The sequence below is a fragment of the Lontra canadensis genome, unplaced genomic scaffold (genome assembly GCF_010015895.1).
Source record: "Lontra canadensis isolate GAN:19392208 unplaced genomic scaffold, GSC_riverotter_1.0 scaffold129, whole genome shotgun sequence".
Taxonomy (NCBI): domain Eukaryota; kingdom Metazoa; phylum Chordata; class Mammalia; order Carnivora; family Mustelidae; genus Lontra; species Lontra canadensis.
In genome coordinates, this window is record NW_022631123.1 from 189,215 (window position 1) to 214,099 (window position 24,885).

The following is a 24,885-nucleotide window of genomic DNA, read 5'->3' on the forward strand; positions in this document are numbered from 1 at the left end:
GTTAGCATTACCACAAGTGCTAGGCATTTCGTAAGGAGTTCTGCCAGCATGATCCCATTTGATTCTCACAATAGCCTCTGAAGGGAGGCATTATTGTCACACCCATTTTTCACACACAGAAATAGCTTCCGTGGCTCTAGAGCCCAGGAGCCCCAGGCTGTGAACCTAAATTCAAACTCAAGTCTGTGAACTCAGGATTGTTTTCATACCCTTCCCCTCCTGAGCCAGTGGTGCAGCTCTGCGGGTGTTTCCACACCTGTTCTCTTGGTCTTCCCAGGAGTCTTGGGTCATGGGGCTGAGGCCCACCCATGGGGCTCAGGCCACCTGGGCAGCAGGGGTAGAGAGCAGAGTGGAAGACCCCCTCAGAGGCGGTGCCAGTGTGGGCCCACAGCTCTGGGATGACCTTTAAGCAGCTGTGATTCCGTGGGGGTGCCTGTGGCTGCATTCGGGAGCAGACACTGAAATTGCTCTGTGACTGCACTGAGCACGTGCTGTAGTCCAGGAGCCGTGCTGTCAGGTGTGCATAGTTCATTGTGTTTCTGTAGCATCAGAGCGCCTCCCTGTCACGGATCCCTTATTGCCCAGGCCACCCTCTCTTCCCTCAGGAGCCAAGGGGCTGAGATCTTGGTGAGAGTTCCTTGACCATCCTCTGATGATGTCAGCACCCCAGCTGCTCCAGATCCTCCCGCTTCTCAGTTGACATCCACCCCCCCTTCCCCAGGCTTGGGACGGTGCACACTGAAATCATAGCTTTCCGGGCCTTCGAGACTGTAGGACTCCTGTTGTCCTCTGGCAGTGACTCCTGTCCCAGACAGTGAATGAACACAGGTGGAGTCCAAGCCATGACCCTGGATAGTCCAGATAAAAGGGGGAGGGATCAGCAAAGCTGGGTGGCTCCTGTCGTCTCTTCATGGCAGAGACGTGCTCTAGGGGCTGGATCCTTGGCTGCATTTAGAATGTGTAGCCTTCAATCACCTGAGTCTGGAGACACACGGCGTATCTTTAATTCTATCACCAAAAGCTTCTGGCTGACTTATTAATTAATTTTAAAATGAAGATGGTTTAAAAAAAAAAAAAGATTTAGGAAAGAGAAAAAATTCAGTTGGTCTTTGTTAAAACCCTTATTTGATGAATATTTGTAGCCTCTGCGTGGGTGGTTCTAGCCATGGGTTGCTCCCCTCGGAGCCTCCCTGAGAGGCCACCATGCAACTAGCTTTAATCACTGGCTCCAAAGAAAGGACGTTCTTTCTTCTCCTGCCTCTTGGAGTGATGGAGAATAATGATAGCGTTGCGGTAAAAGAGGGACCCTGTGCCTCTTGTGCTGGCTTGTGAGCTTTTTATTTTGTTTGGGTTGCACAGAAAGAAATTGAGGATCCGTGACACACACTTAAGGCGAGCTCTGTGTAGGGCCTGTGGCATTTAAGTGAGCTCTCAAACCCAGTCCACTACAGACCTGTGAGGGAGGTGTTCTCACCAGGGGTCCCAGCACGGAGCGTGAGCGGGCTGCCTGAGGGAGCCCTGTGGCTGACGCCTCCGGCCGGTGCACAACCTGACTCACTGAACGGCCTCTCTCCCCACACCGTCAGCTCTCTACCCAGGAGAAAAGAAAGGAACCTCAGGATTAGTCAGTGGGGATGTAGGTGGTCTCTCAGGAGGGAGAGTGGAGTTTGGTAAAAACCCTAGCATTATAAAATAGTGTGAGGGCACCTGTGGGAGTGGTGATTACAGGTCAGGACCGGCCTAAACACTTCTGTTAACCCAGGAAACCTGACCACGGTGCCACGAGGGAGGTTGGGGCCTGAGGACCCTTATGGCACAGAGGGGAAGACTGAGGCACAGAGAGGCTAGATAAGTTGCTGGCAGCTCACGGTCTCGGTGCCTATTCTGCTCATGGAACCCTCACGGACGAGGAGTGTATTAAGGATGGTGGGAACCGGTGTTAGCCCTCAAAGTTTTCAAAATTAAGACCCTTGAAACCCCTAAAGTGAGACTAAAAGTGCCAAACTGGCCATTAACTTGGGAAGGTCATGTCTCCAGAAACCTAAAATCCGAGGTGAGATTTTATGAAGGATTTGAGTTTTTGATTAACAAGCTGACTTACATGGAGCTCTTAACTACAATCCATTGACCTGTGCATTTAATACATTTCTTTGTTAAAAGTAAAGCAGCATGAAATTAGACATGAGTATGGTCAATGATTTCCATATTAGAAGGTGAATACCCAGTCTTTCTATTCTCTTACCCCACAATCTCACCCTTGCACTTCTGTTCTGCTCTACCTCTTGTGTTTCCTCAAGAAGAAGGAGGGTGCGGGAAACCTGTCAAGGGATAAACATAGGAACTTCTTTTTTTTTTTTTTTTTATAGATTTTGCTTGTTTGTCAGAGCACACGCAGAGGGAGAAGCAGGTTCCCCACTGAGCTGGGAGCCCATGCTGGGCTCGATCCCAGGACTCCAGGATCATGACCTAAGCCAAAAGCAGATGCTTCACTAACTGAACCACCAGGTGTCCCAAAAGAATGAACTTCTAAAACTCTTGGCAGACCTCAGAAGTCCTCAGAAGGCAGGAGTGCGGCTGCCTTGCTTCATTGCTTAGCTCCTTCTGACCTTGGGCCTGTGTATCCGCCCTAGGGCATAGGTGCACGAGGACAGGACACCCCCTTTTCTCTGAGCAAGGCTTTGGGGTGGAGTTGGCCCTGCCAGCTATTTCAAAATGTTTCTCCCAAAGCTGCTAGGATTCCTGGTGTCTCCCCTCGCCGCTCCCATGCCCCTTTGACTCAGGAGAGAGCCTGTCACATGCCCATCATCCTCCCTGCACTGACTGAGGGCTCCATACCTGGCTAATTACAAGACCTAGGAAGTAGCCCCATCCAGTTTGGCTACTTCCCCAGCATTCCTTCCCATTCTAAGGGGAGGGAGGTCAGACAAAAGCAGGGCAGCAAGCGAGTCATGACTTCTTATTGCCAAAGTAGACAGAGGGCTAAATTAAAGGACTGGTCAGACACATGCTTATTCTAGAGAAGGCTGGAGGGAGAAAGGACGACCGCTTTCCCTCCCGTTCTCTGTACTCTCCTGCTGGGTGCGCCAGACTGCCAGCCCCCAGCTTCCTCTCCAGGGGAAACGCCAGCTACAAGCTGGGCCTCCTGCACCTACATCTGCCTTCACTGAATGCAAGGGGAGTAAACTGGAACCTGAAATCCACTCAGTAAATGTCTCCTTCAGAGTCATTCTAGCTTTTTGCTGAAAGCAGATGCAGCCCTGCTTTTTTTTTAGTAAGTAACACTATCCCCAGACTTAAACAGATGCTCTAGCGGCAAAATCTCAGAGTCCTTCATTGCTGGCACCTGTTTCTACAGTGCCTTCTGTAAGTTGGGATGCGATTTTTAGGAACTGAAATGCAGCAGTGAAAGAGCCAAACAATCAATTAAAGGGGGAAAAATAAAAACAGTCCAGAAGCAGATTTTGATGTATTTGAAAATTGGTATGTATGCTATTTGCCCAATTTAGGATGACGCTACCATATCAGAGTCCTAAACCTGCTTCAGTCCATTTCTCTGAGTGCTACTGTCCATGCAGATGTACTGACTTTATTGTCAAAAGGAAACAGTCTCCTGAGAGCAGGGCATGTCAGGGAAGCGGTACTATTGCTAGTAACCCCTCTCCAGATTCTTTGAAAAACCAGGCTTTTCTTGCAAGTTTGTAATGAGGATGTAACACATTTACTTCTTAAACCGTGACTTCCATTTTGTGGTACAACCAAAGGCCGTGATTCTGGTCAGAGATCCTGGACCATGGGGAGGCTGAGTTAATGAATAGCTATTTGCCTCCAGCATTAGCACGGGTATCTTCATTAAGGTGGTAATGTGTCAGGGCACCAAACAGGTTGCCATGGTATTTGTGAGTTTCTGAGCGGACTCTGGCTTTCCCTGAAATGGAACATGTTCAGCCCCTAGTAAAGGTGCTTCCTTGCACAGCACAGCAGAGGGAATGCAAAATAGTGAAATGACTATGGCTCAGGTACTCAGTTGGGAAGGTTGATGAGTGCATGGGTGTTTAAGTATTGAGTGTTTAAGTATCGGGGCGCCTGGGTGGCTCAGTGGGTTGGCTCAGGTCATGATCTCGGGGTCCTGGGATGAGCCCCACATTGGGCTCTCTGCTCAGCAGGGAGCCTGCTTCCCTCTCCCTCTCTCTCTCTCTCTCTGCCTACTTGTGATCTCATTCTCTGTCAAATAAATAAATACAATCTTACAAAAAAAAAAAAAAGTATTGACTCTCGGACAGGGTTTCTGAAAAAGTTGTTTAATCTCTAGACCTACCCACCCACCCATCCATCTGTCTGTCCAGAGGGATGGTTCACCCACCCAGGGAAAGGCTGCTGCTTTCAGAAAGCTCTGACCACACACAGGCCCAGCCAGCCCACGGGGATTCAGTCTCACTCATTCATCTTTGAAGCCACAGAGCCTGGCACACAGCAGATGCTCAAGAAATGTTTGCTAAATGAATTCATAAATCCTGCCTACCCCTTAGGCCACAGTGGCCTAAGAGTCTAGACATTTTAAAGCATTGTTCTGACCGACTTCCAGCAGTATCTGAAGACCGCGATTGTCCTCAGACACTGCGAGAGCCGATAAGCCTGTGTCAAACCAAGTCACATTGTGGTTCTCCACACGTCCCTGGGCTGGCGGGATTCAAGTCCCAAATCTACAGAAATTCTGGATAATTTGGGGGCAGTTACTTCCAAAATTTTATATTTAACTGTAAAAAGACAAACAATGATGGCATATACTAATCCAAGGTAATCCAGTTTCATTGTAAAAATACAAATTTTTCAAGACCCTGGGGGAAAACACTTGAAAACGTAAGGCCTTTTTTTTTTTTTTTTTAAAGATTTTATTTATTTGACAGAGGGAGCACAAGCAGGGGGGTTGGAGTGGGAGAAGCAGGCTTCTCTCCAAGCAGGGAGCCCGATGTAGGGCTCGATCCCAGGACCCAGGAATCATGACCTGAGCCAAAGGTAGACAATGACTGAGCCACCCAGGCGCCCCAGCCTTATTTTCTATCTTCAGGCCTTCTACACTTATGCCTCTTGGAGATAATAATTAGCAGAGTACAGAATAGTCCCAGCTCAGATTGGAGAAGGATCCAAAAGCTGCCAGTTTAAGCTGTCCAGTTTACCTGTGCTGCATTTCCATTATTTTGATTAACCTGATGAAGGATTCTAAGTATTTTTTTCTTCTTTTAAAATCTTTTCTCAAAGATCTGTAATCTTCAATGTGTTCTCACTAGTTTGGGAAAGGGGCTTTGAAAGCTCTTGTGAAGAAAGAGGTTAAAATTGAAGAAATTTTCAAGCTAAACCTTAGTTCTTTGAAAAATCCAGGTAAAGAGGACATTGTATTTCTCAGGTGCCCAGTTAACATGAACTTCATTGCCTCGTATGTAGTAGAAGGTAAGTTAACAGTGATAATTAATTTCTTGTCACTAATTAAAGTTGAGGTGGCTAATGGATTCTCTTCCTTCCTCTAGGTTTATTTCCATCTACAGAGGACCCAGCCACACCTATAAAGTCCAGAGACTGACGGAATTCACATGCTACTCCTTCAGAATCCAGGCAGCGAGCGAGGCTGGGGAAGGGCCCTTCTCAGAAACCTATACCTTCAGCACAACCAAATGCGTCCCCCCCACCATCAAAGGTTTGTAGGCAGTGAATTCTAGCACATTCTTCTGTGAGAGTAAGGAAGTGCTGGAACTTAGAGTAGGAGGCTCAGTTCTGATCTGACGTATACTCTTCTAATATTTCTAACATCAGCAACATAGAATCCTAACAGTGGTCTCAAAGAGAAGGTTGGGGAATGGGTTCCCTGCGAAAAGGCCTTTCCTTGGGTCTGTATAAATAATTACTGCGAATAATGTAGTAGCCTCATCCCCACAGGAGGTGGACAAAGAAAAGGACCACACCGAGTGACACACTTGGGGTTAGAAATGAGGGTGAACTCCTGGTGTTGATACACTTACAACAGTTCACCATGGAGGGCTTGAGGCTCTCCCTGCCCAGAGACCGTCAGAAAGAGCTGAGGTCGGTGTCTGCCTTCCGGTGACTCTCGTGCCCAGTGCCTGGCCCAGGCAACTTGATCGGCCTGTCCCCCAGCCGCACTCTTACTGTGCAGAGGTGCCTTTGAGAAAAGAGCAGCAGTGGCCTGTGCTCATCTCCTTGAGTATCTGTCTTGAGGTTTGCCAGTGACTAGTTGACTCCGTCCCTTTGTGGGGAAAGGGAGTGAGCAAAAGCCACTCTTGATGGACTCTCCCTCCACCGGGTCTGGTGAGCCCTTATCTCCCTCATGCACGGGTGACTTGCAGGATAGACAGACAGCAATAAGGTGGGGCTGGCTCGGCCCTCCCAGCTGCCCCCCCGCCATGGCCTCCTGAGCCTGTACCCTCTTACCTCAAAAGGATGATTCTGGTGAAGGTCCCTGTGGCCACTACAAGGGTGGGCAACGCTGGTGGCTCTTTCTAGCCGCTGCCCAAAATGACCCAAGGCTGATGGACACGCAGGCAGCTTACCTGAACTAGGTTTTTTCTGGGTAAAAGTGTGGGTTTGCTGTGTATTACTGGATGGCCAGGGGGATGAGTGTAACCTTGAAAAAAGGTCCTTTGTATGTGTGGCCCCAGGAGCAAGGCCATTTGACTTGGTGCTTCCATATTGGGTGAGGGAAGAGGGGCTGTCTGCTTCGGCCGGGGCAGAGTCCACCACAGAGGGAGAGAGACCTCAGGGCCTGGGTCAGGGTCTGGCTTGGAGTCTGTTCCTCTAGCTCCTTCCAGGGTGCTTGATGGTAGCTCCCTCCCCTCCGCAGTCCAGAAGTTCTTTGGCAATCACTTCTCTATGTGAGTGTGAAACTAGGACGAAGGGATGTACCCATGCAAGGGCTTGTGTGTCCCTTGGGTACTAAGTGGCCCAGCCCTTCGGTACAGCTTCGCCTGGTGGCCATAACAGAAGAGATTCCCGAACCCACTGGGGCAGATAGGTTTGCTGTGACAAGAAGGGCTGGCCACAATTGACCAGCTGGCAAACATCAGGGGTCTTTATGACACTCCCTTCTCTGGGGGGTTGTTGGTAGAGATTCAATTCATGGACAGTAGAACACTGAGTAGAAAGCACTTGACTTTCATGTACATTTCCTTCAGAAGGGCAGTTTCCTGCCACTGCCACATTGATCAGATCCTCTTCCTCTTTGGGTCAGGAAGTTGTTTTCTTAGCTGGAGGGCTGTTTGGTCTGATAGGGCCCCTCATTTTTTCCAAAAATTGCGTGGAGTTTTGGCCAACTAATTGCAACTTATTTTTAAGAAAACCTGTATTTTTCTGAAGCAGTGTTGTACAGAATCGCCAAGTAGAAAGCGCTGCTTCTAAAGAATTTTAAGAGGAAGAGGGTTCAGAGAGGAGTAATGCGTTCTAGTTACAAAGTAGGAAAATCTCAGGTATTGAATTAAACTGTAGAGATATAGCATAAGCTATGAGAAAAAAATTTTTAATTCTATAACATTTTACATGCTTTACTATAAACTAATATGGTTTTCCTTTAAACCAGAATTATGAGGGCACCTGGGCGGCTTAGTCGGTTAGGCGTCTGCTTTTGGCTCAGGCTGTGATCCCGGGGTCCTGGGAATGAGTCCTGCTTTGGGCTCCCTGCTCAGCAGAGAGCCTGCTTCTCCCTCTCCCTCTGCTATTCCCCCCACCCAACACTGCTTGTGTTCGCTCTCTCTCAAATGAATAGACTCTTTAAAAAAAAAAAAAAAAAGAATTCCTTAAAGAAGGAAAAAAAAAAAACAGAATTATGAGTCTAGTAGGTGAAAAATGAACTAAAAAAAATACAAATAGGTAACTTGATTTTAAAAGGGTTTCTGTCAATGCTGGCCATTCTCTGGGACTTAATCTCACATGTCACCTGCTTCTCAAACCTTCCTCAGACTCACACAGATCAGACTCTCCCTCTGTTGTTCGTACCCCCCGTTTAATCGCCTTCACATTTTGTTTCTATTTGTATTTGTCTCCTACCTTGCTCGCCTCTTCCCTCAACTTGATCTTAATTCCCTTGAAAGTAGGGTTTTACAGCCCGTTTGCATTCTCTGAAGTCTCCAGCTCAGGGCCTCATCATAGAACATGCTCAGTAGTATTGAAAACATAACAAAAGTACATGGGGCGCCTGCGTGGCTCAGTCGGTTAAGCTGCTGCCTTTGGCTCAGGTCATCCCAGGGATCCTGGGATTGAGCCCCAGGGCCGGCTCCCTGCTCAGCGGGAAGTCTGCTCCTCCCTCTCCCTCTGCCCTTCCACTGCCTCATGTGTGCACTCTCTCTCTCTCTCTCTGTCTGAAATGAGTGAAAATCTTTTTTTAAAAAATTCTTTTAATTAAAAAAAAACGCAGTCCAGGCCAAGCAGTTATTAATAGGATAATGAGTAAAGGAATTTTTTTCACCAATAGCTTGCTAGTCATGGAGTAGCTTCTCTGTGTGAAGGGTGCCCTGCAGGTTCTCTAGGAGGCTGGGCAAATATACTCCCCTCTCAGAGCGGACACAAGCACACTCCCACTCTAAATTACAAAATGTTGGCAGTTACTGTGATACTTTGAATTTTGAGTTTGAACATGTGGATTTATATTTCAGCACCTCGAGTAACACAGTTGGAAGGAAATTCGTGTGAAATCTTCTGGGAGACGGTACCGCCAATGAAAGGTGACCCGGTCCACTACATTCTGCAGGTGTTGGTTGGGAGAGAATCTGAGTACAAACAGGTAAGAGCTAGTGTGTATGGCATGTGTGTGGCTCGTCAATCCAGCCTCTGCCTCTTGCCATGAGCAATTCAGTGACTGGTGAGGGGCATTTTTCTTCAAATCAGTCCTAGGAACTGCCTAACACGGACCCCTTTATGTAAGCCCTAGTTTACATTTTGTCTGTGGAAGTATTAAATTTTTAGTTCTCAAGCATGACCTTATAAAGAACTTTGAATTCCATATTTGTATTTGATACTGGCAGTGCTGTTTACAAGTAATCAAAGTCTTTATGCAGTTGAAAACCAGAGTGCCAGTGGTTTGACTATAGAAGGGAAGTAGTTTTCAGCCCAACTGCTGAAACTTTTTTTTTTTTAAGGAGCAGGGCCTGAACCCACCACCCTAAGGTCAAGACCTGAGCTGAGGGGTGCCTGGGTGGCTTAGTCAGTTAAGCATCTGACTCTCGATTTCAGCTCAGGTTATGATCTCAGGGACTGGGTTCGGCTCAGTACTGGGCATGGAGACTGCTTGGGATTCTCTCTCTCCCTCTGCCAGTGCACAACCACCCCCCGCTGCAAAAAAGACCTGAGCTGAGATCTAGAGTCTAAAGCTGAGCTGACTGAGCCACCAGTTCCCCAGGCCCCTCTGCCTTTTCTGTAGGAGCTATAACAGAAGGAGAAGGAATAGGACTTGTCAGCTCTGGGGGCCTGTGACTGAGCAACTCCAGTCACCGTTTGTCACCCTGTAATGTGCAGGGGAATCCCCAGGGAATCTGTTCAAATGCAGATCCTGGTGCTGTAGATTGTGGGGTGAGGGCTCCAGCCCCAGGTGATGCTGGGGTGATGCTGGTCGGGGAGCCAGAACTTGAGTCAGCAAGGCTTTACAGATGCCATGATAAACCCACGCAAGAGAGAACGTAATTGGACTATAGCCAGATAGAAAATTTGCTTTTCTTATTTTTCAAGACACTTTTAGTCCTTAATTCTTCCAACACTATGGATTATCAGTCACTGGCTACAAAAGATTAAGATACCCCATCAGTTTCTGTCCTGCTTCCAGGAACTTAATAACTGTTTTTATGAAATCAGGATATGATACCATTACTCTAAGGAAAGGTGAAGCCCATTCCTTACCAGAACTTTTAATGGAGGCATGCGTATATATCAGACTTAGAAACTACCTTCTGAAACATTAGCATAATTTGTAAAGACCTCTCAATTCAGCTCTAGAGGCTCCAGATACAGGTAGAAAATAATTTGATTCAGAGTTTTTGTTCAATTGCTGGCTAATGTTCCTTATTTAATAGTGAAGAATACTTGCAAATGTGGAAAACAAAGAAAATTTCGGTACATTTCATGTACTTTGTTAATATGAAGAAGCAGATAAAGAATGAATTGCTTTAACCACGTTTTGCAAAACACTGTTTTTAACTACAACATCTACCAAGTATTGATTAACATCAGTGGACGATGCCATTGTCCAGTTTCCGTCATTCCTCTTTAAGAGCAAAACACCGTTGTATTGTTTCACTTTCCGGTCTCATTCTAGTAGATGTTTCCCATTTCAGAGTAAATAATTTCACGTGTTTGGTTCAGCATACCAGAAAAAATAGGATTGGTTGCAGGGTCTCAGCTCTGATAGAGAGCTTGGAATTTTCCCCACCAGATTTTGTCATCTTAATGCCAGCAGCATTGTCCTATTCCATAGCAGTGGGATGATGGCTAAAGGATGAAATGTCACAGAATTTCACAGCGTAACATTTAACACTTAAGAGTAATTCATGACCCAACAGTACATTCACTCCATGTTCGTCATTGTTATTTTAAAGACATTTTATTCACATACCATACTTTTCTGCTTGTACTTAGAAAAATTTCTGCTTCTTAGAATATAGTGATTGCTGTTTGACATTGAAAAAAATAGCATTATTTGATCAGTGATTTAGATTTTATCAGCAGGTTGGCTCTTTTCAATCAGCTCTTTGTTTGGGACAGCTGACTGGTTCAGTGAGAAGAGCACGTGACTCTTGTTCTCACAGTTGTGAGTTCAAGCCCCGCTTTGGGTGTAGAGAGTAATATCTTTAGATTTAAAAAAAATTTTTTTTAATTTGTTTAATGGTATATATTTAGACACATGGACATATAAATTCTAATATGATACCTAATCACATGTGTATACCTCAGAATTTCTTATTGTAGATATAACTGGGTTTCTTTTTGGAAATATATGAAAACATAGTACATGGGGCAGGCTCAGTAGATAGGGACTAGCCTTCCTCACATAACCATGTGTTTACTACATTTCCCAAGAAATGATTAAGGTGGGGAGTGGTACATAAAAAGCTACAGTTGAGTCAGGAACAATTTGTACTGACTTTTTTCTGTGTGGATTTTTTTGTTTTTTTGTGTGTGTTTTTTTATAGGTTGGTTTTGTTTTTTGTCTCATTTTGTTTTCTTCTCCCTGTTCAATAAGCGTTAACTTAAACATGATGTTTTGAGTTCACCATTCACTTGTTCTGGACATGAAATAGGGAATGAAACCTATTTATATTATGGCTGCAAGAGTAATGGTTAAAATAATCATTGTCCAGAGATAACAGGCTTTGAATACGTAGAAGCAAAGCAAAAGAAAATGGGAGGTAATTACTGCTGAGCCCATAGCACGGCAGGGCTGCAACTCTTGGAGCACTCATCAGACAGGATCCTCTCATATGCGCCCTTGTGTTCCTCGTTTTTATCTTCTCGGCCCTGGCCCATAGTTAGGCGCTCAGTCCATGTTTCTTGCTTGCATGAAAGAGTCCGTTTCAAGGGAACGGAGTTACTTAACATCTGTGGTGGTGATAAGAGTAAGCTTCAGCGTGGGGTGGATTTAGAAGCATTTGTAACTTAGGTGGAAAAAAATCACCTCTAACAGGAAGGGTCTTTCCGCTTCCCAGACTTGTGTTTGTAGGCAAATGAAGGCACCAGAGCTCTCTCGGATGTTTTGCTTGAAACATAGACTTCAATTTTGCCTTGATTCTAGCTTATTAGCTTGCTTTTGTTCAACTATCACAATATGAGGTGAGCAGCTGGCCTTAATTATAAAACAAGCTCTTCAAGTAGTAAATCCTCATCTAAAATTTTACTCTATATTAGGATGCATACGTATGTTGATTTGGCTTTTCTGCATTGATACACATGTTCTTTCCAAGAAGCTTAAAACTTCTTTTCAGATGGTATTAATTATAAAGCATTCTAGAAAAGCATATGCAAGTGACTAATTTTTTTTCACAGGATATAACACAGTTTGATATCTACATAAGCATGTAATGAAAGATGATGCATAGTCATGTCCCTGTTCAGACGCAGTCACTTGTACAACAAAATTTAAACAATGGAGATGAGGAAAGAGCAACAGACTAACAAAGTATTGACTGTTAGGGGACAAAATTTGTGGCAAGTCATTAATATTCTTAGTGCTCAGGCTTGTTGCTTTAAGAAAACCTTTAAAGCATCTGAAACTTTATGGACCTTTACAGTTAATTTGATAGCATCTTTGTATAAATAAATTTTCACTTTGTATCATTTTCGATGATAGCATGGGGACTTGTACTGATTCTTTGTGGCATCACATTAGGTACTGTGAGCAAAGACCTTTCCATACACAATTGTTTGAAAGTCTTAGAGCTTAATGTATTTTTTAATGTCTTTCTGTTTAATTCCCTGACAGTTTTTTTTTTTTAATTTTTGTCTGAGTCAAGGGTCGTAAAGCAAAATAATAGATCAACACAGGGGAATTTAAAAGCCATCATTTTACGGATTCTTAATTGTCTTAGGTTTTTAACTTCCTTTAAGTATCTGATGACGGCCATCAGAAAATTGCTCATACATCCATTTCAAATGCATGAGACAAATACATCTTCAGTTTCAGGGAGCCCAGGTATAGGATCCTGGTTTATTGAGAAACTGTTAGGTGCTCTGTACTATGAGGGATGTCCAGTGTATAACAGAAGACCATGGTCAGTGCTCTTAGCTTTCTAGACCCGTTGGGGTGAGAACAGCAGACCGTCAAGAAACGGTTCAGTAACAGCCCCTTACCTGCCCTCCTCAGCTCAAGGTCCACCCCGCACTGCACCCACTACAAAGGAGGCTTACAGGTTGGTGAGCTCCCTCTTAAGCTGGAGAGTATCACGCAGTCATGTGGTAGTAGAAAAATTAATTCACCTCACTGAGACTCAGCCACTTTGTTGTACAAGGAGGGACACTCATCCTCTATCTAACTCAGGGTCACTGTGAGCTTCCGCCCCTTCAGTAGTGAGAATGTGCTGTGTAAATGACAATGCTATGCCAGTATGTCTCCCTTTGCAGTCCTGGAGAGGGGCAGTGTTAATTAAGAGATGCAGGCACTGGGCCCAAGGCAGGCCCCCAGTGGTTCTCCCCAAAATACTCGCTGGAATAAAGGATTCCAACTCCACAGCATGTTGTTCTGAATTCAGGGTCACAGATTCTTTAGTTTAGTTATCTGGGTACTACTTTAAATCCTCCTCTTTGGAATAAACATGTCAAAATTACTTTAAAATATATCGTACATCAAATCAAGAACAGAAATAGTCTTTATATAAATAATATCACTTATCTACTTCTTGTGATATTATGATTGGTTACTTCAATAAAGACAATCTTAAGTGGAGCCATGCCTTTTAAATTGGGTTGAGGCAGGAGGAAAAACCCGTAATGGTGCCCCTGTCAGAGTGAATGAAAATAAAGGGACACAGGGCACACAGCCTGCCATCCTGGGGTAGGGAGCTGCACTGTCCCCTGAAAAGTCACTTCAGTCAAGGCACAGGTGTGTGGCAGACAGGATGAACATGTAGTTCGGTGACCCCCCCAGGCTGTGACTGTTTCCACCAAAACAAATCCGTTAGCTCCAACCCCAGGAACCAGAATCCACGGGAAAGGGGGCAGTGGGATTGTTTAACTTTTCCTTAGCTAAGGATTAATCCAAAAGGCTTGAAAGCACTGTTGACCATTTCTGAAATACACTAGAAACTATATTTTCTATCACTACACTGAAAACAACATATTGTTAGTGAGTCCATTTCTTTACAATGATGGCTGCACTCCTGTACGAAAAACTTTTCTGTTGCCTCTGTGCTGTGAGTGTATGTTCAGGTTTATGGGATTCTGGTAATTGTCCTCTCTTCAAGCACTGTGGTAAAAGAGTATCTACTCTGGAGTCATTGAGGGTTCTAATGAGAGAACATTCACTGACTGAGCATCTACTTAATTCAGGCCATCCATAGTGCTGGTTGCTGTGGCATTACTAGAACACAGTCCCACACTCCATATGTGTAGCTTGGTTGGTTGGTTTTTTTAAGATTTTTTGTTGGCAGTGCTTGTAAAAGGGGGGGAGCTGTTCCAATTAAAACAACAAGAATGACGAAAAGAGAAACATTTACAAATTGAAGGCTGTGTTTTAATTGGACTTGTCATTAGGAAGTTCCCTCCAATTAGATATCCTTTTCCTTCATTAAGCTTTTTGCCACATGGTATGAGAAAAGTAGCATTCCTTTTTTCTCTAAATACATTTTCAGAGATATCCATTCCAGGGATTAGAGTTCAGCAGAGCCATTGAAACGAAAATACGAAGTCTCTTTTCAAGATTCCACGAATTGGGCTCCTAGGAAATAAAATGACCTTCTACGCCAGCTTTCTTCAAAAGCTCTTAACTTTGCAAATTCTGGAAACCATAGAATTCATTTAAACAGATAGAAGTCAGCATTTATATCCCCTTCCCAAAAGTCTCAGAAACATCTGTGGGGATAGGTTAGTAACTGGTGTTCTGCCATGAGGTCATTGTTTGATGGCAGAAAGTAAGAGGCCACATCCCAAAAACGCTAACCAAGCCTTTGCTTGGCACAAACGGGTAGGGGGTGGGGAGTGGAAGGACTGCTTTCCATACCATAAAAAGGGAAAGGCAGTGTTTTCTGTCTGAGACAGCAGGAACCAAGATGTGGTGATCTGGGAGGTTTTTAACAGAAACCCTGGAAAGACAGTAGAGCTGTCTGGGAAGACGAAATCAGGCCAAGAGAACTGGACCTCATGTCGGACTTTTGTTGTAAGACTAGGACTAAAGCAGAGGACAAGTGGTAGCATCACTACCTCCGACAGAGGCTAGGAGGTGCAGGGCTGGGCAACTCCAAGGGTGAGCGTGGGTATTTGAGTTAAGAGTGGGATCTCACTGGGGGTCTAACCCTGCCCTTATTTGTTGTGAGTCCTTAAGAAATTAACAGCCTCCCTGATCCTGTCTTTAACTCTAGCCAGGAGGATTGAATTTGATGGAAGTTGGCTTACCTTCAGTGTGTTGCTCTCACAAAGCCCTCTTGACGTCCAGTTTCTCATTTAACCCTCAGCCCCTCTTACGGTGAGGTTAGGTACTGTTACTATCCCCAGGTGAAAGAGAAGAAAAACTAAGTCTCAAAGCTGATAGTTCCCTAAGTTCACAAACCTAGAAAGTACTGGAGTGGAGACTTAGACCTGGGGTCCTGATTCAGTTCCTGTGCTTGAGAAGGCTCTTCCCAGTGACTCCCTATCAGACCAGGCCCAGTTCCTCAGGGTTGTGCGGAGAAGAGCTCCCACAGCTAGTCTTTCAACCTTTGATAAGTGCAAACAGATATTTTAATAAGTGTGGCCTCTGTAAGAATCAATAAAAGAGGTTATAGCGGGAAATCTTGGAGCAAAGACGTAAATGGCAGCTTCACTCCAACTTAGTAAACATCCCGGTGCTGACTTGCCACCATAGAATCAGAACGGATTGTTGACTGGGACATTGCAGATAAGAAAACATAGCTTGGGGGCACCTGGGTGGCTCAGTTTGTTAAAGCCTCTGCCTGAGGCTCAGGTCATGATCTCAGGGTCCTGGGATTGGGTCCCGCATTGCATCGGGCTCTCTGCTCAGCGAGGAGCCTGCTTCCTCCTCTCTCTCTGCCTGCTTCTCTGCCTACTTGTGATCTCTCTGTCAAATAAATAAAATCTTAAAAAAAAAAAAAAACAAAAACAAAAAACCAAAGCTTTGGATGGCAACTGTTGAGGGACCTTCTTTGTCAAACTGGTGTACTCATCCCATGGGTTACAAATCATTCCCTTTAGGAATGGTCCCAACAGTTTCCAAAAAAAGACTTTTCTCAGAAAATAGCAACTTCAATGCTATAAGGTTAAGAAATTAAATCTAGATTAAGAAAGCGAAGAACTGGGACGCCTGGGTGGCTCAGTTGGTTAAGCAGCTGCCTTCGGCTCAGGTCATGATCCCAGCGTCCTGGGATCGAATCCCACATCAGGCTCCTTGCTTGGCAGGGAGCCTGCTTCTGCCTCTGCCTACCACTCTGTCTGCCTGTGCTCATGCTCTCTCTCTCTAACAAATAAATAAATAAAATCTTTAAAAAAAAAAAAAGTGAAGAACATTCATACTTAAAAGATCTCTTTAAAGAAAAAGAAATGTACACCACTGTTTTCTTGAGACCACTCAGGTGTTGTGCAAGAATTCATAAAGAGGTTCCATCATGGTACATAGGTAGAACTCTCCAGTAGCTGGCGGTAGGTGTGTGGGTTGGGACAATGACCACAACGGACAGCCAGCTTGTCTTAAACCATCCATTTAGCTAACTCATCATTGGAACAAAAAGAAGGAGTGGTCTGGGTCTTCTTATGACTCTTTCATAGTTGGTTGCTCCAGCCCAATTCTGTCTAGGGCGCCAGCAGGAGCATGCTTAAAAATCTTACAGAGGAGGCGTGCCTGGGTGGCTCAGCGGGTTAAAGCCCCTGCCTTCGGCTCAGGTCATGATCCCACGGTCGTGGGATCGAGCTCCGCATCGGGCTGTCTGCTCGGTGGAGAGCCTGCTTCCTCCTCTCTCTCTGCCTGCCTCTCTGCCTACTTGTGATCTCTCTGTCAAATAAATAAAATCTTTAAAGAAAAATCTTACAACGGAATAGCAGAAGCAACAACGAAAGAGGAAGAATTGGTTTTCTGGCACCTAGGCACTAAACAAAAGTATAATAAGACAAAGTCTACTTGTGAAGATGGAAAAGGAGGGAGGAAAAAATCTTAAGAAAAAGGCTAAATATCAAGAGAACAATGGAAATTGGGTCCCTTTTGTAAACTGGGAGATCCTTCTGCTGTCTTTGCCCAACACTAAGTGCATGGCCAATGCACCTGTGTTCACTGGCAGGATGTCCTATTTTTTGGTAGAAGTTTACACACCAGACTTTAAAAACACTCAGCATTAGTAGATTCCCACTAACTCTACAGCTGGCAAGTAGAGATCACTGGAGATACTTTTTATTTTTTAGGGCATTTGTATTAATGGACAAAACTGACAGCTTTACCGGGTTAGCCTGTAGCCAGGTTGAAAACGCGAACACCTATCACTTAATTGCTGTGCTTTAGTAATACAGTTGGAGTTGTTTTAAGATTCTAGATCCTGCACTGTGCCCTGGCCACGTACCAGGCCTGTTTTAAGCACTTTATAGATGCTAACTCAGTGCCACTCATCCAAGAAAGATGCAGTGAATTTTACTTTCTGGTTCTAACTGTTCACCAGCCAAATCTCTTAAAATTTCGTTAGACGTGTATTACTTTGGTCAGCTGCAGTTCCATTCACTGGATTTTGTATTCTGTTTGCTCGGGGCGGGTTGGAATGAATATCCATCTTTTGTTGTTGAATGAAATACATACGAGGAGAAACAGCTTTCTACCCCATTTTGGTCATTCTGGTCATCCTGGAGTAGACACCGGGGGCCTGACACACCTGGATTATCAGATTATTGTTGTTCCAGAGTAATTGACCCGGACTTCTCTGTCTGTCCTTGAAGGTATACAAGGGAGAAGAAGCAACATTCCAAATCTCAGGCCTCCAGACTAACACAGACTACCGGTTCCGCGTGTGTGTGTGCCGCCGCTGCGTAGACACTGCTCAGGAGCTCAGCGGAGCTTTCAGCCCCTCTGCGGCTTTTGTATTGCAACGAAGTGAGGTCATGCTGCCAGGGGACACGGGGAGCTTAGATGATCCCAAAATGAAGAGCATGATGCCTACTGATGAACAGTTTGCAGCCCTCATTGTGGTTGGCTTCGCGACTTTGTCCATTTTATTTGCCTTTATATTACAGTACTTCTTAATGAAGTAAACAAACCCAACAAAACTAGAGGTATGAATTTAATTAATGCTACACATTTTAATACATACATTTATTCAGATATTCCCCTTTTTACGCCCTTCTGTTCTTTGATTTATATACTTGTTTTACAGATTTAGCTAGGAAAAAAAAATATCAGTGTTTTGGTGCACCTTTTTGAAATGCAAAACTAGGAAGAGATTAAACTGGATTTTTTTTTTTTCAAGGAAAAAAAAAGAAGAAGAAAAGCAAACCAGATACCAAAAGCTAGCTTTCTTATGTTTTCTTTTAAATTTTCAGATTTGCCTTTATTCTGTTTTCACTGATGTCTTTTGCAAGCCTTTGATTTTTTTTTTTTTTCCATGTTACGGTTTAGTAATTTATATTCACCAGTCACTTCTTTGGTCTTGATCATCCGTCTCTGTGAACGTGAATCACAGTGTGTGTACTTACAGGCCTAGGATTTCAGTGTCATCGGAGTCTTACCACACAGCTACAACCGCAACAACAACATACGGAAGATGTGTTCACTCAAATAAGGCTGCCCTAAACAACCATTTTGTCACTCAGTTATTTAACTGTTTAGCTCATTTAAATCAAAATGTGTACTTTAATCTGAAATGTTTTAATAATCTCTGTTTCTTATGATTTTTAACACTATGAGCTGCCTGTCTAAGAAATCAAGTAACCAAAATGCACCTATAAATTATGGAACATTGTAGATTTTACCCCATCGATTCATAGCCGTAACTTTAAGAGGGCATTGTGCAATAGTTAGTTGTTTCCTTGTTCAGCTGTTTTAAAAGCTGCTTTAACTTGTTTGTTTGTCTTTGTGTATAACTACTTCTAATCTAATCACTAGAGTTATTATATTCTGTTATGTTTGACCAGAGTTATATGACGAGAACTGGTGACAGTTTAGTGCCTCTGCCCCTTGTCCATGATTTACACTAATTGTGAGCAGTCTTCTTACACGTCAGCTCATTGTTTGGAAAGATTTGCCGTAAGGCTATTCTTTGAGGTATCAGTGAAGTGATTGAATTTCAGTACCTTAATTCAGTGCACATCATATTCATCTAACAGCGGATAAAAACCTGTTAAAACCCAAAAGAGAGTCATCTAAACTTGTAGTTCCTATTTTTGTGGGGTTGACCTGGCCATGTGTGGAGAGGGAATGATAGATGGTGGTAAACACAGGGTGTTTGGGGTGAAGGAGCCCTAGATTCTCTCCCTGGATCTGTCACTAACTTGCTGCGTGACCTGAACACGTCACTTTACCTCTCTGTGCCTCAGTTTCCAGTGCATTAAATAATAAAGAGAAATAAAATAAAATGGGGATTCTAACGTTTGTAAGTGCTTTGAGATCCTTGATCAACAGGTGCTATTGGAGTGCAAAGTGTTACTCTTGCATGTTTATTCTGAGTCATGAGATAATCAGTTTTAACCCAAAGTCATTGGATTATTTATATGAAGTCCATAATGTTCGCGTACCTCAGGGACATTTAAGAGTTGGAGGTGCAAATATATTCCAAAAGGGTGCAACAGACACAGTGTATCTCCCTGCTTCTGTTTTTGTATATTTTTGCTACTTGGTTTTTCTTGATCATAGCAATTCTGTGCTTGGTCTGTGTTGTCTTAAGATGCAGTATGCTGTACTAGCTTATGATATTCCCATACCAAAGTCATGGGGAAACCAACATTATTTTGTTTTTGGTTTATTTATACTATATTCTGCATACAGTACTTTAAATGCCAATTACAGTGCAATCTTTATTTATTGTAAAATTTTTTAAATGTACTTATGTACTAATTTTCCCTTGTAGCATGTTATTTTTTGTGTGTGTGTTTTATACTTTTGTAATTTTAGGTCAGTCTTGTTCCTTGGCAACATCTGTAGTATTACGAATCTTCTGACATTTTCTTGTGTTTTTAAAAGATAAGAGCATCTAGTGCATTAAATGCCAAAAAAAAAAAAAATCCATTATCAGTGATTGAAACGTTTACATGTACCCAAAAAACCATAATCATCTCTTGAAAGAAAGCGCTACGATCAATGAATTATTCTGTGTGCCTATATTGATGTAGTAAGTACTAGAGAGTTTTGTATTTTGTTATTGACTATAATAATTAGTTGAATTAGCCTTGCAAAGTGATGGCATCAAGGTAAATATATTTTTGCCAAAGTTCTGGCCTTCCAAAACTCAGCCCTCTACTTAATTGTGTATTACGACCCACTATAACATTGCATCTGCATTTTCTGAGACCATCTCAGGCGGGTGTTTTTGTTTTGTTTTGTTTTGTTTTGCAGGGGTGGGGCGGGGAGGCTTTTTTTTTTTTTTTTTTTTTTTGAAGCAATGAAGATTCAACAGAGTACAAATTCCATGTTGGACAGCAGGGGGGGAAATCGGTCCTTTTTGGAAACACTTCAGAACTGCTGCTATAAAGTAATTCTCGGAATGGTTTGAAACGTTTTACATGAAATAATGGCGTTAGGCCCAGATTGCGATGAGTACTTTCTCTTTTTGAGATTTTCATCTTGTTGAACCACCATAAAGCTGAAGTGTGTCACAGACCAGCTGACTGCACTTTATTTTATTGTTTCCCGTGATTGGGTATTCATTATCATCCCTTTGGTCAAAAAATGATTACTCCATCTGGCACGGTTCTCTGTCACAAATATGTATATGTGACATTGATATATAGCTCTGTAGACATTGCCGTTAAACACAAACAATAAAATAAAGTGTTATATTAAACTTATTTCTTTGCCCTTTTGCGATACGTAGGAATGAGTGAGCGGCTGGCTTCCAGCGCTCTGTCAGACTCTCATCCCTGGCACAAGAAATTCCAGTCATGTGAAGCAAACTGCCCTTTGTCCTCAAAGAAATGGTCTCAACACTTTTTTAAAAGATTTTTTCATATTATCTATCTTGTTCTTATCAACTTGAAATGTTGGCATTTTCTAACTGTTTCGTTGACTACAGTCATTCAGTATTCCTGTCAAATTGAAAAGTGCCCTAATTGAATGTGTCTGAATGTTATCCTTGCACAGTTCTTTAAATTGAAAGACAAAATGTTTTACCTCACTGTTGGACATACATTCCAAGCTTTTCAACTTTAGGAGAAAAAAAAAATAATCATATGTTTTCCTGTATTGTAAATTTTAGACTATTTCATATACATTGTATTAAAACTGCCATATCAATTTTAATGTATAGATTTTGCAAATACTATGCTATATGTAATACCTAACTGTATCTGTAGTGTATATGTAATATATTTATGCCCAATAAATGTTTTAATTCTTTCTGACTTAAGTAGGGTTTTTCTGCCAAGAATAGGACTTGCTTTTTGTTGTTGTTGCTGTTGTTGTTCCTTCTTAAAAACTTGAACCACATCCCCAAAGTTGCAAATTCAAATGCCTTTGGAGGCCAGGCAGGTGATGATTCTTGTGCCACCCAAGGGAGCAATTACAGCCCAGCTCCAGCTGATTGGGGTCCTGTAAGACCACAGGCCACAATCATCCATGCTCATGTTTCCAAAGAAGCTAACAAAATTCAGATTTCCCTTTACAGAACAGCTAAAATATGACTGTGGCCCACATCGGCCCAGGAGCTGCCATTTATTTTTTGTCAGAGCCTGCGTTCCGAGCATACTATCCAAATGCCGAACCTTAGGAGCCCAGGTCTATCTCTGGATACCGAGACCCAGCACATTCCCTCCCCACTTCTACTTCCCACTTTTTGGCCTGCCTTCTTCCTTGCTCTGAGTCTCATTCAACAACAACAGCAGCAATAAAGCACAGTGACCCTGCTAGGGCCATGGTTTCATTTGGTTTAGATTGTTTTGCTAGGAATCCCTATTTTTTGTTTTATTTCTGGGGGAAAGAAGTGTATGGAGAAACTGTGTTCCAAAGAAGGATGAGCTGTTCTTAAGGGTAAAAGTGACCAACTGAACACATCAAATTTTGCGTGCTCCAAACATTCCACTGAGAATACAGTAAAGGATTTGTTTTTTTTAAGACTGGGAAGAACAGGGAGAGAGCTTGCTGGCACCAGCATTTTGGAAGCCTAACTGAAGAAAGCTGAATTATTATTTCGCAGGGGGAGAAATGAGCCCACCTCGTTGTACATGCAGAATACCCTGAAGGCTCAAAAATTGACAGAAATGTCCTTTTGAAGTGATGGGGAAGGGGGAAAGGAGCCTAAAATACTACTAGTTGAAAGCTGTTTAAAACGCCGTTTGATCCATAAATTCCTCCCTGCTTCGTTTTCCACTGGACAGCCCTCAGAAGGTAACAGAAAGACCCTAAACTTGAAGACACAATGCAGTTGATCATCAAGGTACCATATCAAAAATGGGATTCAGTGAACGTAGGCATACAGGAGAATATGAGGAGTCTTACCTAGCAAGCCTCGTGTGCCGAAAAGAAAGATCTGGAAATCTTCGATGAAGTGGTTCAGCGGTGCGCCCTTGGGTGGCTCTTCTCGGCCGGCGCTGTTCTGGAATATCACTGGCGGAGCTTTTCAAAACCCCTACCGGCAGATCATACTCTAAGCCAATAAAATGAGCATTTCTGGAGTATCATTGTTTTCTAAAAGCCCCCCAGATGATTCCACTCCGCAGCCAAGATTGAGAACCACTGCCCTACAGTGAAACTCTCCCTCGCTAATCCCGTCAGCTTTCCAGTCCTCCAGCTTAATGAAGAGTGACCTGACCTCTGGTGAACATGAATGGAAAGCTCAAGGCCAATAACTTGGAAGAATCAGGGACTGAGGGAGGAGCATCTTCAGAAAACAATCGTTACCTTCAGAGAGATGAGAAAAAATGAGTCATCTTTAGACTGAGGATACATTGCTATGGAAAAAAGAATGCTTTAAGAACATGGAAATATTCCCAGAAATTAAAAATTCATTAGAAGGGTTAGAAGTTAGCATTAAAAGAATAACCTCCAAAATAGGAAAACAGAAATGAAAAGAGGAAAGATGAGGATCAGACCAGGACATTCACCATCCAAACGATAGGAGCTTGGGAGAGAAGGGAGAAAATGGAGAACAAATCAGGAAACGTGTGTTTCCAGAATGAAAGGGTGGGAGGATACCCAAACGATGGAAATGGACCTCTACCAAGGCACATCACCATGAAACCTCAAAATACCAGGACCAAGAGAAGTTCCTCAAAATAGAAAACTGGTCACATAGAATTAGAAATCAGACTATCTTTAAACTTCTCGGTAGCATACTGCAAGCTAGAAATCAGTGAGGCAAGTATGTCAAGACTGGAAAGAAAAAGATTTCCCACCTGCTTACTCTTGGACAAGTGTGAAGTATCATTAAGATGTTTTTAGAAATGTGAGATCTCACAAATTTGCCTCCCATGCACCCTATCTCAAAAGCTACCAGAGGATAAGCTCTCCCATAGAAGCTAATAAACTAAGAAAGAAAAAAATCCATGAAATTCCACCCCCACAGTGATTTTCATGCAGGTTAGAGGTTGGCTGTCTGGCCCTTTGCTCCGAAAGGGTTTATGTAACTTTATCTTTCTCCTACCCCCAATTTGCATAACTGCCCCCTCCACATGTACCCCAAAGCAGGACTGCAAATGACTCTTTTAAACAAACCTCTCAGGATATCTTGCCCTGTGCTAATTAAAACTAGCAATTAGATCCATGTATAGGAACCCTTTATTCAGAATGGTGACCCAAAAAAAGTTCCCACCTCTACTGCTAGACTTGGAGGGAGGGAATATATGCTTGGGACAGCAAGTCTTCTTCAATTCTGCAGCATAGAGCCCCATTATCTGGCACATTATAGAAGCTAGGGAAAAAAAAAAAAAAAGGTTTGTTGACTTGAATGCAGTAAACTAATTTAGTTGGAAAAGTTCACATAGCAGTGATGTGTTCCGTAAGACTCGCCGCTCCAAACCAATCTTTTCACCACAGGTGTATTATTTTTGGTGCAGTATTTTGATTTTAACTTAAGCGGTTTTCAATGATTTATAATTTGAAATGTGGAAATTTCATACAAAATACTGGAATTCGACATTCTTTTAAATTTGAAAGACCTGGCAACTCTAGGTTTTAGTCTGGAATGGTGATGCTCAACAGAGGTCAGTAATGGCTGTCATTGTGACTGGGGCACTTGCTGTGCAGCGGACCACATTTCGCACACACACAATTCTTGGCATGAATATGGATGACGATTTTGATGGAAAAGCATCAATCACCTTGAACATCATCTCTGTCAAAAGTGGATGAATGGATGGCAAGACTTCCAAGAATTTGATGGAGAACGTCTGTAAAGCCAGTTCATAAAAGCAACAAAAACAGTAGCAAAAAGAAAAAATGCCAACATCAGCTTTTTCAGAAGTGTGGAAATAAACTCAATAAAGCCTTGTAACAATTGGAACCTTGATAAGCAGAGCAGGTTTTGTGGTGGTTTACCTCAATCCCTTCCCCTTCTCCCGAGCTCCATAGTAGCCTTGACAGTCAGCCCTGCGGCCACCAGGGGGAGCATACTGGGTTTGCAGCTCCTTAAAATCTCTCCTCCCCGAGCACTGTCACTACTTAACCTGACTCAGAGCTCACTCTAGGAAAAACCTTTGTGGAAAACTCATCAGTGCCATCGTGTGACACTGCTGCTGGTTGAGGCTGCAGTACCAGTTGGGGTAATTGAGAGCCTCGTCAAAAACGTCAAGACCTGGGGAGTAAGATAGCCATGGGGGGTGGGGGCAGTTAAAGCTTGTGACATAGTCTTCAGGGTCTAGAAGGCCATGTGCATGTACTTTGAGCGTACCGGGGAGGGACCCAAGAAGTCCCCAGTCTCACGTCTGCCTGATCACATGACCTGGCACAAGCAGGGAATGAAGGCGAGGGCGGGATTGTAAACTTGCTGCCCATGGAAGGTGTCCTCCAGCCTACAAAGCCCCTTGAAGAAGACTGGAAGACTTACTGGTTCAAGACATTGAAGGAAATCTGGGAGCAGC

At 43.4% G+C, this 24,885-nt stretch overlaps 1 protein-coding gene across 1 annotated transcript in view; it reads left to right on the top strand.

The window, feature by feature from the left end:
• Window positions 1-19,237, top strand: part of FNDC3B (fibronectin type III domain containing 3B) — a 190,287-nt gene extending 171,050 nt beyond the window's left edge. The window contains exons 23-25 of the mRNA XM_032842390.1: window positions 5,523-5,689; window positions 8,652-8,779; window positions 17,602-19,237. Coding sequence (XP_032698281.1) covers window positions 5,523-5,689; window positions 8,652-8,779; window positions 17,602-17,913 — 607 coding nt within the window. The 3' untranslated portion in view covers window positions 17,914-19,237. The remainder of the gene's footprint in view (window positions 1-5,522; window positions 5,690-8,651; window positions 8,780-17,601) is intronic.
• Window positions 19,238-24,885: the final 5,648 nt, after the last annotated feature.